This window comes from Phascolarctos cinereus, unplaced genomic scaffold, assembly GCF_003287225.1.
Source record: "Phascolarctos cinereus isolate Bilbo 61053 unplaced genomic scaffold, phaCin_HiC Scaffold_5;HRSCAF=322, whole genome shotgun sequence".
NCBI classification, from domain to species: domain Eukaryota; kingdom Metazoa; phylum Chordata; class Mammalia; order Diprotodontia; family Phascolarctidae; genus Phascolarctos; species Phascolarctos cinereus.
The window spans coordinates 254,696,722-254,710,422 of record NW_027555958.1 but is presented as its reverse complement, the minus strand read 5'-3'; the positions used below and the strand labels follow the sequence as shown (position 1 = coordinate 254,710,422).

The window sequence follows — 13,701 nt, the reverse complement described above, 5'->3', positions numbered from 1 at the left end:
GACATAGAGCCTGGCACACAGTAAGTGCTTAATAAATGTTTATTGATTAATTGATTGTATGTGGCTCTGACTGTATTTGAAGTGTATACCAGGGAGGGTGGGCAGTTATGAGCCAACCTGGAGTAGGGTAAAGAACACTCTCCTTAGAATTAAAAGAATTGAATTCAATTCCTGGCCTTGACACTTAACTAATGTTAGCTGAGAAAGTTATTCTACCTCTCAGCCTCACTGTCCTCATCTGTGAAATAGGAACCTGCCCTATTGGTCTTACAGGGTTGTTGTGAGGAAGTATGCTGTAAATTATAACGTGCTATAGAAATACAAATTATGTTATTATTGGTATTTTAGGGTTGAGGGTTATAACTCTGAAAGTTAGTGGAAGGTCCAAAGGGGGCACCAGTTTTGAACTGGAAAAGAAACTTAAGGGTGGATTTAGGTAAATTGGGCATGAAGAAAAAGTGAGGAGCTATCCTGAGACAGTGTGATGGCTGGCCACACGGTGGGTGTAGGCCCAGATATCAGGTAGCTAACACCTGAGTTAGTTATCCTGAGAAGGTGGTTAGATTGGGGATATCTTAGGAGATGCATCTCATCCTCTGTATCTCAACCATTCTGTATTATAGTTTCTTTTAATTTTATCCCCTTTTCCTATAATAGCTAGTAAAGTCCTTCAGAAAAATGCAATCACTCTCTTAGGTATACTGTGGGAAATAAAGGGGAGTACTCACCCTTAGGCCGGGAAGATCTGGGGAAAATGAAGAACTATGGAGGCTACACATGGGTTGATGGCAGTAGTGGGGACATATAGACCCAATGACTTAGGCATGCTGGTTAGTAAATATTGAGTTATTATAACTTTTATTATAATTATAGAAAAGAAAAGCAGAAAATCCTAGGTGGGCTTGTAGCTATAAGGCTAAGTCCCCTGGGTCCTGTTTGGGGTGTGGGGAAAAGGATGGAGAGGAGAAAGGGGGCACTTTCTCACACTAATACAAAACTAGGCCTCTTGTTTCTACAGCCAGGTATATATAGCATCACACAGATCTGATAGCTGATTCTCAGGTGGCTCTTTCTATTATTACTTTACAGGCATAGGCTCTAATTGAAAGCAACTTGGCATTCCAAAATCATGGCTTCTGGGTTCCAGGGCCAGTGTATCAGAGGTGGTGGTTAATCTTCTTCCTTGGCAAACCAGGTAGAAAGAGTATATACTAGAGTGGGGAAATGGTCAGACCAATTTTTAGATCTGCACAGTTTAAATGCTTCTATTTGAGAGAAAGAAGAGGAAGAACCATAGGATTTGGGCAGAACTTATCTCAATATCTTGGAAAGTCTGATCAGAGAATCAGGAAGAAATGGTTTCATTCACTTTCACACTTAATCTGGATATATTCTAATCTAGACATAAACACAGGTGATCCCAAGTCACCTTGTAAATAACCAAAACTTCCATTTTGTAACCCCTTTTTAGACCAGACCTGTGAGTCCGTTTGGTATAGGAAACTTACCCAGTCATATACACAATCAGTATTTGGCAGAGGGAAGACTTGACCCTGGCCTTCTTGACTCTTAGGCCAGCTTTAGGTGGTGAAGTAGATAGAAAGTTGGAATATGAATTAGCAGCCTTGAATTAAAATATGACCTCAGACATATACCAGCAGTGTGCCCCTAGGCAAATCACTGAATCTCTGTCTGCCTTAGTTTTCTCATCTATAAAATAGGGGTAATAATAATAGCACCTACTTCCCAGGTGAGGATAAAATGAGATAATATTTGCAAAGGGCTTTACAAACTTTAATATTATTATTCTACAGGGCAGCTAGGTGGTGCAGGGCCTTGGAGTCAGGAGGACCTGAGTTCAAATCTGGCTTCAGACCCTTGACACTTACTAGCTGTGTGACTCAGGGCAAGTCACTTAACCCTGATTGCCTCACCAAAAAGCAGGAAAAAAATATATATTATTATTCTACACCATAATTGTCTTTCAGCATGCCACCATAGTACTTATCTTTCAAAACACTTTCTTTACAACAATCCTATAAGTTAGGTAGGGCAAATATTATTATCCTCCATTTACAAATGAGTAAGTTGAGACACACAGAGTGAATAAGTGATTGGATTATGGTCACATAGCTAGTAAGTATCAGAGCTAGGATTTGTGACTCTTAAACCCAATGTTTTTTCTGCTGTACCACATTAAATACATTGGTCCTTATGTATTGCCTTACATGTATCATCTTATTTGATCCTCACAACAACTCTCTGAAGCAGGTAGTATAAATATTATTATTCCCCAATTTTACAGATGAGGAAACTGAGGCTCAGAAAGTCAAAATGACTTGCTCAAGGCCACACAGTGCTAAGATGTGAACGTAGGTCTTGTGACCCTAAATTCACTGTTCTATGAACTATATCATGTTCTTCTACCTTCTACAAGAAGCCTTCCCTAACCTCTCTCAATTCCAGGATTTCCCTCTTTTAATTATTTCCTGTTTATCCTGTATATAGCTTACTTTGTATATATTTGTTTGCATGTTGTCTCCCCCAGTAGATCACAAACTCCTTGAGGGCAGGGATTGTCTTTTGTTTCTTTTTGTATCCCCAGCACTTAACACAATGCCTGGCACATAGTAGACACTTAATAAATGTTTATTCATTGATTGAAGAAAGTAAAGTATGGGAATGCACAGGGCCGGCAGAAACATCTGGATTTGTTCTGTAATAATTAGAGCTAAGACCCTGTCATTGGGACCAGCAATGAGAACAAATGTGGCATTTCTAACACTTGGTCTTAACCTTTGATCTTCTTTCTGGATGTAACATTAATGGAGTATTAAATATATTTAGAGATGACCCCTGTAAGTTGTTATGATGATATGGAGAATGAACCCTAGCAGAAATCTGACTTCTGGAAGGCCTTGTCAAAGTTATTTTCATGGAGTTGTTATGGGTCAGAGTCAGATCTATGGTGACTCTTCCAAGAGTGGTTCTGAACAGTCCCATTAAGAGGTTGCTCATAAGGATTGTTTCTAGAGTGCCTGAGAGTCACATTTATTATTGATGAGGAGTTATGTCTTTTTTCATCATTGTTTGAACTTCTCTAATATTTAAAAGCTTTTCCTGTCCATTGTCACTATTTCACTGTGCTATCAGCTGAAACTTTTCACTCAGATCAACACTGCAAAACTGATTGACCTCTCCAGGAGGTCAAAAAACTCTATGGGAGTTTTCCTAAACTAAGTTCAATGGCTAACAATAGCTAGTCTACTTAATTTCCTTAGTGGAAGGCATTGGACAAGTAGTCAAAAGACCTAGGTTCAATATTTATTGGTTATGTGACTTAAGACCTCTGAATTTGTCTCTTCTATAAAATAGTGATAATATCTTCTCTGCCTGCCTCACAGAGTTGACTCAAATGAAATATACATATGAAAGGGCTTTGTAAACTATAAAATATTATATAAATAAGGTTATTTGACTCCGTGTTTTATTCCAACTATAGAAATGACTCTGAGTGTCCCCAATCGTTTCCATGGATGTTGGATTATCTGTCAAGAAGGAAAGAACCTGAATACATTCAAAAAGCTACAGGCCACATATCAACAACAACTCCTAAAGCAGAGAGAACTGACACCTGAAGGGGAGAGTCCTGACCCTAAGATCTGGAAAGGGTCCACTGAGACAACAGCAATAGTTTCAAAGTAAGTGAATGTGATATGGTGGAAAGAATACTGAGTTTGCATGCAGGAGACTGAGATTCACATCCAGCTCTTCCCCTTGTTGGCCAAGTGACCTTAGGCAAGTCATGTCTTAGCTTCTTCATTTTTTGGCTAGATATCTCTAATGTCCCTTCTAGCTCTCAATCTGTGAGACTCTCTCTGGGTTTTCATGACATGAACTTCCCCTGGATCTCCTCTGGCTACTCTTCAGTCTCCTTCACTGGAGCACTGTCCACAGTGTGCTCCCTAACTATGGCTGTACAATACAAGGCTTTGTCCTTGTTCCTCTCCTCTTTCCCTACACCCACTCTCTCATCAGCTTTAAAAGTTTTGATTATCATGTATATGCAAATGACTCCGAGATATATATATGTGTGTGTGTGTGTGTGTGTGTGTGTGTGTGTGCGCGCGCCTTTAGTCTAGTCTCTCCTGAGTTCCTGTAACATATCACCTACTGCCTACTGGACACTCATTTCTTACTCAAACTCAACATGTCCAAAACAGAACTCATCTTTCCTCCCAAACCCATCCCTTTCTCTAACTTCTCTATTGAGGGCAGGATCATTCTTTCAGCCATTTGGTCTCACAGCTCTGGCATTATCCTATATGCCTTCCCTCTCCCTCACCCCAAATATATTATCAGTTGTCATTTCTTGTCACATCCACCTCCACATTTCTCACATTCATCGGCTACTTTCCAGTCACATGGCCATGCTCTGATTCAGGCCCTCATCTGTTGTCACTGGGACTATTTTGATAGTCTCTTCATTGATCTCCCTTCCTTCCTCTCCCTAGGTTTTTCCCTTTCCAATTCATGCCCATGACTTCAGTGAAATCACTTTAACAATCATTCATCCAAAAATCACTCATTAAATATCTCCTATGTTCAATGCACTATGCTTTGGCATTGGAGTAAAAATGAAGGAAGAAAGCTTTTAAGCATTTTAGAAGCTCAAGCAATTCTGACACTTAACTCCAACCCTATGACAATGGAAAATGTAATCCCATACATAGAGAGTAATTTAAAGAGATTCCTGGAATCCTCATTAAGTCATAGATATGACTTTGGCTATGATGCCAACATTGAGATATAAAATGAGGAATTCAATCAATCACCCAAATAGTTCGAGATTCTCGGGTGTTTTGGCATCATGGAGACATGGATGATGTAAGAAGTTAAGCTGATATCATCTGAAAAATTGTGTTCTCCATTGACAGTTCTATTCTGCTTTGTTGAGGCCTGGGGTGGGAGTGGGGTGAGTGAGGGGGAATTTAGATTCTCAAAGGCTATATCAGTGAAGTGCAAGCTCTGTCAGGCAGTTTCTTCCGAGCTGGAAAAGTTTCAAGAATGAGCCTTAGAAGACACTGAGTCACTTCAGTTCAGTCACTTGCAATCTGCTGTTGTCTTCTCTGGAGCTTTCTTCCTCAATAATTTCCTCTATTTCTCTCACCTTCAAACATCTCCCATCGGTGCCTTACCAGCTCCTTATCCATACACGCCTAAGTCTTGCTTGTACATAAAAAGTCTTTCCTTAACTGCCATCCCTTTAAGCTACCATTTTATATCTTTTTTTTAAACCTTTCACAGTCAAACACATAGAAAGGGTTATCTATACTCATTGCATCTACTTTCTTACCACACATTCACTTCTCAATCCCTTGAAATATCAATGCCAAAACATTCAATATTTTGAAATAACAACATATAAACCACAAGCAAGAAATATTTTTCATTCATTTCAACTCAATTTAATTTAACAAATATCTACTGAATTACTATGTGTTAGCGTATTCAGGGAGATTGTTGAGTAAAACTTAATCCATCCCTACCTTCAAGGAGCTTCTAGTAATATTATGTTCTAGGAAACTACGTACTAGAATACTAATTCTAGTAATACTATGGCTTAGAGAAAAACTCATTCTCCTGGGATCAGAGGTTGTCCCAGTCTTGTCCAAAAATAATCAGTGAAGACTCAGATAACTCATCTTATCCCCTAGTCTCATCCCCTAGATAAGAATGGAATTCTGCCAACATCTGCCTAGAGTATATGCCATTGACCTCCAGCTCAGACTTGAAGAAGTTCCTTTGAGGCCATGCCAACTCATCCCTAGATTTTGGTACGGGCTTCAAAGAATTTCGCTTAACAATAGAGCTCCCTTGTTCATCAAGAAACAACTTTTGCCTGCTTTGCCAGCATTTCTGACTACTGAGCTTTACTCCACTGAGTCTGTCTACCCTGTGAGCTGCTGCTCCCGTACCTGCCCCATGCTTTTTGGAATTTTCATTATGAACCCTGGCTCAATCTACCAGATTCATCGTCCAACAACCGTTTCTGCTTTCATCCACCAATTCCTTTCCTTTGGCACCATCTACTGGCTAAATTCTGTCTACCAAATGAGCCTCCCTAGACCTTAGATTTAAACACATGTAACAGTATAATCTTGTTATGAGGAATTAGGAGCTGGCATCAGTCAGGTTGGTTCTGACTAATTGCATCATGGCTTACTTTAATTCTGGCACACTATGTGTAGGTCCTTGAAAGTATGAGCTATGAGCACCATGGACAGCTATGGATACTCTCATTGTGCTACAGCGATGACCCAAGCAAAGGAATCCCAGACCCCCAAACCATAGGCAACTTAGCCTTTACTGGTATTTCCCTTGCACTCATTCCACTCATCCTAACCAGAATCTTCACTCACTATCATGTATCTGTGACACATTAGCCAAGAAAATCTAGTTCTGCTTTATTTGGTTCCCCTAATCAGTTAAAGGGCCACACCTGAGGACCTAGAGAGCCATATGTGGCCTCAAGGCCAAAGGTTCCCCACCCCTGTGCCACAATCCCCCCCACTATCCACTCTCTCCTCTTTTCCTTTGTCCTGACCCCTTGGTGAACCAATTCAACTCTATACTGTCCTCCTGTCTTGAATCCCTACTCCCTTACCATTTTACCAATTATGCCCTGCCATGCCATAGCCTTGGATCATTTCTACCATTTGTTGACTTTGCTCCTGAAAAAAAAAAACAAACCTCTCATTTCATCCTTCCATTGCCAAAAACTATCATCCTATATCTCTTCTACCTTTTATAGCTAAATTCCTCAAGGCCATCTACATTAAGTGCCTCCTCTTTCACTTTTCTCACTCTGTTCTTAACACCTTACAATCTGGCTTTCTAACCTATCATTCCACTGCAACTGTTCTCTCCAAAGTTACTAGTGATGGCATACTTGTCAAATCCAATGGCCTTTTCTCAATCTTCACTCTCCTTGACCTCTTTGCAGCTTTTTCTATATATATCTAACCACTGCTTCTCAGTCTCTTTTGCTGGATCCTTATTCAGATAATACCCTCTAACCAAGATGTCCAGTAGTGTTCTGTCCGTGGCCCTCTTCTCTCTATATACCTCTTCATTTGGTGACCTCATGAATTCGCATAGATTTAATTACTATCTCTATTCTAATGATTCACAAATCTTGCCTATCCTGCCCCAATCTTTCCTCTGACCTCCAATCTCATTTCTCCAACTGATTTTTAGACACCTTAAACCATAGACATCTTTGACTAAATATTAGTCTACAATTAAGAACTCATTATCTTTCCCCCTGAATTCTTCCCCGTCTTATTTTCCCAATTAATGTAGAAGGCAATACCATCCTCCCAGTTCCTCAGGCTCACAACCTGGGAGTCATCCTAGATTTCTCACTATCTAACCTTCTCTACCCCCCACCTCCTGCAACATCCAATCTATTGCCAAAACCTGTCGATTTTACCCATATCTCTTGGATAGGCCCCTTTCTCTCCTCTACCACTGTCACCACTCTAGGGCAGGCCCTCTTTATTTCATACCTGGATAATTATAGTAGTGGGCTGGTGAGTCTGCCTACCTCAAGTCTCTCCCCACTCCAGTCTATCCTTCGTTCAGCTACCAAATGCTCTATACTAGATTATAAACTCTTTGAAGGCAGGAGCTGTGTCTTAACTATCTTTCTATGTTCCTTCCCCCAATGTCTTATCAGAGTAAGTGTTTAGTAAGTCATTAAATGATTATCCAGAATGAATGAGTTATCTAAAAAAAAATACATTTATTAAATGTCCACTATGTACAAAGAATTAAGCAACCATTACGTGTAAGGAATTGGATTAGATACAAATTATACAACAATAAGTTGATCATGTTATTGATAGTGTTGTCTGGATTCATTCCCCAATTATAAGCATATTCTTATTTTGTTGTAAGCATAGTTTTGTTCTTTTAAATTCTAAGTTCCTCAATCTACTTGACTGCTATGACCACTCTCTCTTCTCATTATCTCTTCCAAACCCTCTGCAATCTGGCTTCTGGCCTCATCATTCAGACATATAAAGCCCCTGTTTAGCATTTATGCCTCTTTATAACCTGGTCCCTTCCTGCCTTTCCAGTCTTCTTATACTTTAAATGCATTCCATGTATTCTACAATACAGCTATACTGCTTTCTTTGCTGTTCCTCACAAATGATACTTTATCTCCCATCTCTGTGCTTTTGCACTGGCTGTCTCTCATCTTGGACTGCCTGCCCCCTCACCTCTACCCACCATCTTTCCTGTATTCTACCTTTAAATCTATGATCCTGTGATTCCAGATTGGTTGGGAACATTAACCTTACTTAAAAGGGTGGCACTGCTACAATCCACAATCAGAAGATATATTTTTTGAAGGAGTTGCCCAGGGACATGTAGCTAGTTAGGAGGTGCTAGAGCTGGGATGGAAACTCAGGTCTTCTGTTCTCTACTTCAATACTCTTAAATTTACATATTTTGGACATGCGTTAAATGAGATATTCTTGCTCCTTTCTTCCCCCCACCCCCTTCCTGGTTCCAATCAGAACTTCTGGCCTGCAGATCCATCATCATCTCACCCACACACTTTACAACCTCAACCTTTACCTCTGACCTGGCTCCATGGAGACAGTGGCAACCTCAGCAGGATAATAATGGGGCTTGAAGATCTACTCTACTACTAGGATTAGTGCCAGGGCTTGAAAACAGATATGCTGGCTGTTCCCCAATCCTCCAGATTTTTCTAGGGGATCCTATCTGCTGCCACCTCACTGCAACTTTTTTTTTTTGCTTTTTGGTGAGGCAGTTGGGGTTAGAGGACCAATTCTGTGTTAGAGGACCTGGGTTCAAATCCTAATTGTATGACTATGAGCAAACCACTTCTCTCTACTCTTCTCTGTGTTATGGGATTCGATTAGATGATCTCTAAGATCCATTCCAACTCCAAATCCCATGCTTGGCCGAAAGAAATCAGTGATCTAACAGGTTCTCCTTTCCTATCTTTTAGTGAGAAGGTCATTGGAGTAGCAAGTGAAAACGTGAGTAAGACTCTCTTGACCTATTTAACTTTTATCTAACCAAAGTCAGAAATACTTATGAGATAGAACAATCATTATGGGATAATCTTCCCATTTAGAAGGGATAGACTCTAAAGACAGGAACATTTACTTTCTACTTTTGAGTGCCATTTTGATCCTTTTGATTACATCAAGGAGAAAGCCTTAACCTTAATCATTTTGTGTTTAATTAGTTTTAACATAAAAAACCCTTCTTACATACAGACATTAATGGCAACTACAAACACTTCTGATCTTGAGATTTATATAGGACTTTAAAGTTAACAAAACAAATTATATATATTATTTCATTTTATCCATCCAATAATAATGTGATATGTAATATAGGTATTATCTTCATTATACAGATGAGGAAACTAAGCCTCAGAGAGGTTAAGGAGATGTTTCCAAGATCACACAGTTAGACTGAACATTCATATTAATATATGTACATACATACAGATACATAGGTATGTGTATAACATATATACATACAAACATATGTATGCATTTATATATACATCTATATGTATATGAATGGGGAATCTAGCTCTGTATGAGAGTGCATGTATATATGTGTCTGTATATGTATATGTGTATGTATATACATGCATATGCACATACACATTTAGTAAACTACTAAATGAAATAGTACTATGTCCTTTTTTTCTGGAGCAGAGTATATGCCTAATTTAACAAATAGTGGAAAGAGTCCTAAATCTGGAATCAAAGTACCAGATTCTAATCTGTGACCCTGCCACTTAATAACTATGATTTGCTGAAATCACTTCATTAAGCCTTTTCTTGCCTTTAAATAGAGAAAATTGTTGTGGGAAAAGAAGTATTTTGTAAATCTTAAAGACCTATAGAAATGTAATTTATTATCATTATTATTATAGTAGTAGATCCTAACACCACTATTTTCCTAGTAAGTGAGCAATGGTGTAACAGCCCTGGGAGTTAAGGGTGGTGTGGTTGGGTTAAAGAGTAGTGAGGAGCTAGAATGGCACTAGGGGGCAGCAGAACCCAATTCAGGAAACAACATCTGAAACAGAATCCCAAAGGGAAGATTTTCTATGGACTCCGTATAGCCTAGTATCAGAAAAGTGCCCATAAAGGTGCCTATAAAGTGCCTATAAAGGTGGATTAGCTGACTGTGACTCTAATCTTATCCTTACAGAATATTTTGCCTGCTAACAAAATCATTGCAGAAATCACTGTCCCTTGTGCCGTGTTCATAATACAGTAAAGTTCTTGTGCCAACTACAAACATCTACTTAGACCTGACTTTAGAGTGAAGTTAGGACACCTAGGTTTGAATCCCAACTTCATCTTTCCATTTCCTTACCGTTAGGTTCTTAATCTTTTTAAGTCTCAGTTGCCTAATATATAAGGGGATTGGACTAATCATTAGATGATAATGTCAGGTTCTAAAATCCTATAATGCTAGGCTGGAATGTGTCACTTGGTGTATTTGGGTGCAAGTTGCAGAATAAGACCCAAGAGAGAGTCAGTCATTAAAAGAAATACCATATTTCTTTGAACGTAAGAAAATTTTATTTCTTTGTTGAATTGCTTAATTCTTTTTCAGTAGACTAAAAATGTATTGGTTAAGCCCCATTGTTTTAGAAAGTAATCATTCATTCATTCAACAACATTCATTAACTGCTATGTGCCAGGTACTATCCTTGGCACTGGGGCATATAAACACAAAACACCCCTTGCCCTCAAGAAGCTTATCTTTTATTGGAAATTAACAACACGCACACAGATAAGTAAATACAAAATATATACATTGTACTTTAATCTGTTAATAAACATTTGCTGGCAACTCTCTCATAATAAAAAAATAAAGAAAAGTAATGTCTGGATCTCTGGAATTAGGAGGATAATACAAGAAGTATTAAGGACTCACTCTGTGTAGAACACTGTGGTAGGCTTTGGAGGAGACAAAAAGTTTAGCTTAAAATCCTGTGCCTGAATGAAGAAACAAAACTATCACTGTTTGCAGATGACATGATGCTATACTTAGAAGATCCTAGAAAGTCAGCTGAAAAACTGGTGGAAATGACAACTTTAGCAAAGTTGCAGGATATTAAATAAATCCACATAAATCATCAGCATTTATATATATTACCAATAAAGCTCACCAGCAAGACATAGAAAGAGAAATTCCCTTTAAAAGAACTATAGATAATATAAAATACTTGGGATTCTGTCTACCTGCCAAGACAAACCCAAGAACTATATGAACATAGTTACAAAACACTTTTCATACAAATAACATCAGATCTAAACAATTGGAAAAAATATAAATTGCTTGTGGGCAGGCCAAGACAATATAATAAAAATGACAATTTTACCTAAATTAATTTACTTATTCAGTGTCATGCAAATCAAACTACCAAAATTATTTCATAGAGCTAAAAAAATAATAATAAAACCCATCTGGAAAAACAAAAGGTTAAGAATAGCAAGGAAATTAATGAAAACTAATGTGAAGGAAGGTGCCTTAGCTGTACTAGATCTCAAACAGTTTTTTTTATAAAGCAGTAATCATCAAAACTATCTGGTAGGGCCTAAGAAATAGAGAGGAGGACACAGAAGTCAATGACCGTAGTAACCTAGTGTTTGACCCAAGGACCCCAACTTTTGGGACAAGAACTCACTATTTGACAATAACTGCTGGGAAAACTGGAAAACAATATGGCAGCAACTAAGTATAGACCAACATCTTACACTGTATACTAAGATAAGGTCAAGATGTGTACATACAGGGTGAGACCAGAAAGGGTGATAATACCATAAGCAAATTAGGAGAGCAAGGAATAGTTTATCTGTCATGGAGAAGGGAAGAATTTATGACCCAACCAGAAAGAGAGTTATGAGATGTAAAATGGATAATTTCAATCATATTAAATTTAAAAGGTTTTGCCCAAATAAAAACCGATGCAACCAAGAGTAGAAGGAAAGCAGAAAGTGGGGAAACAATTTTTACCACAAGTATCTCTGATAAAGGCCTTGTTTTTAAATATATAGAGAACTGAGTCAAATTTATAAGAATATAAGTCATTCCCCAAAGATAAAAAAAAGGTATAACAGGAAGTTTTTAAGTGAAGAAATCAAAGCTTCCCATAGTCATATGAAAAAAGTTCTAAATCACTATTGATTAGAGAAATGCAAATTTTAAAACTCTGAGGTACCACCTCACACCTATTAGATTGGATAATGACAAAAAAGAAAAATAATAAATATTGGAGGGGATGTAGAAAAATTGGGACACTAATGCACTGTTGGTAGAGTTGTGAACTGATCCAACCATACTGGAGAGTAATTTGGAACTATGACAAAGGACTATCTAACTGTGCATACCATCTTTGATCCAGCACTTAGGAAGGCTGTATCCCAAAGAGATTTTTTTTAAGGGCAAAAGACCTATTTGTACAAAGATATTTATAGCAGCTCTTTTTGCAGTGGCAAAGAATTAGAAATTGAGGGGATGCCCATCAATTGGAGAATGGTATATGATTATAATGGAATACTACTGTGCTGTAAGAAATGACAAACAGGCTGATTTCAGAAAAAAAAACCTGGAAAAACTTACACAAACTGATGCAAAATGAAGTGAGGAGAACCAGGAAAGCACTGTATACAGTATAGCAATATTGTACGATGATGAACTTAGCTATTCTCAGCAATATAATGATCCAAGAAAATTCCAAAGGACTCATGGTGAAAAATGCTGTCCACATCCAGAAAAAAAATTAATGGAGTCTGAATCCAGATTTTTTTTTTCATTTTTTTTCTTTTGGTCTGTTTATTCTTTCACAACATGATTAATAAGGAAATATGTTTTACACAATTGCAAATATATAACCCATATAAAATTGCTTGTCATTTTAAGGAGGGGAAAGTGAAGGAAGTGGGGAGAAAATTTGGAACTCAAAGTTTTATTGAAAAAAATGAATGTTAAAATTGTCTTTACATGTAATTGGGAAAAATAAAATATTTTAAATAAAACTTAAATTTCTCATGGAGTTTAGCATCCATTTATTATATTGACTTTTAATTTACATGTCAATGAGATGGATTGGTGCAGTCCAAGAGATGATATGATAGCTTGGGGGCAAACCGTGACAGGATATATCTGTGTATGATCCATGGACTGGCTAGAGATCTATTACAGGAGCTCTTAAACTGCCTGTAGTTAGTTATTCACGACCTTTAGATACCTCAGTTGTTCTTTTTTCCTATCTATTAAGAAGAGAAATAGCCCTTAGTCCTTCTGTGCCTCAGTATGAAGATGGACTGGACAATGTTTAGTACACTATGAGTAACATGTGATTATTTCTCCCTAGCTTCCTCCTGCTGAGAAAAAGAAGACTTTCTCTGCACATGATTTGGTGAGATTTGGTTCCAGGACCCTTGTGGGAGCCAGGATAGCAACGTGAGTGTGTTTATAGCAATAAAATCATAATGGAGAAGCATCCCATGACAGCTCCCATGGTTCTGGACAAATTTCCCCATGAAAATTATGTTTACTACAAATCTCTTCCACTTTGCACTCCCCCACCTTGTCAGTTCTCTTTTATTCATTCATTCA

At 38.0% G+C, this 13,701-nt stretch overlaps 1 protein-coding gene across 1 annotated transcript in view; it reads left to right on the top strand.

The window, feature by feature from the left end:
- The window catches only part of LOC110194234 (uncharacterized), a 67,429-nt gene that overhangs the window by 40,637 nt on the left and 13,091 nt on the right, over positions 1 to 13,701 (top strand). The window contains exons 14-16 of the mRNA XM_078156778.1: positions 3,503 to 3,701; positions 9,050 to 9,080; positions 13,457 to 13,545. Coding sequence (XP_078012904.1) covers positions 3,503 to 3,701; positions 9,050 to 9,080; positions 13,457 to 13,545 — 319 coding nt within the window. The remainder of the gene's footprint in view (positions 1 to 3,502; positions 3,702 to 9,049; positions 9,081 to 13,456; positions 13,546 to 13,701) is intronic.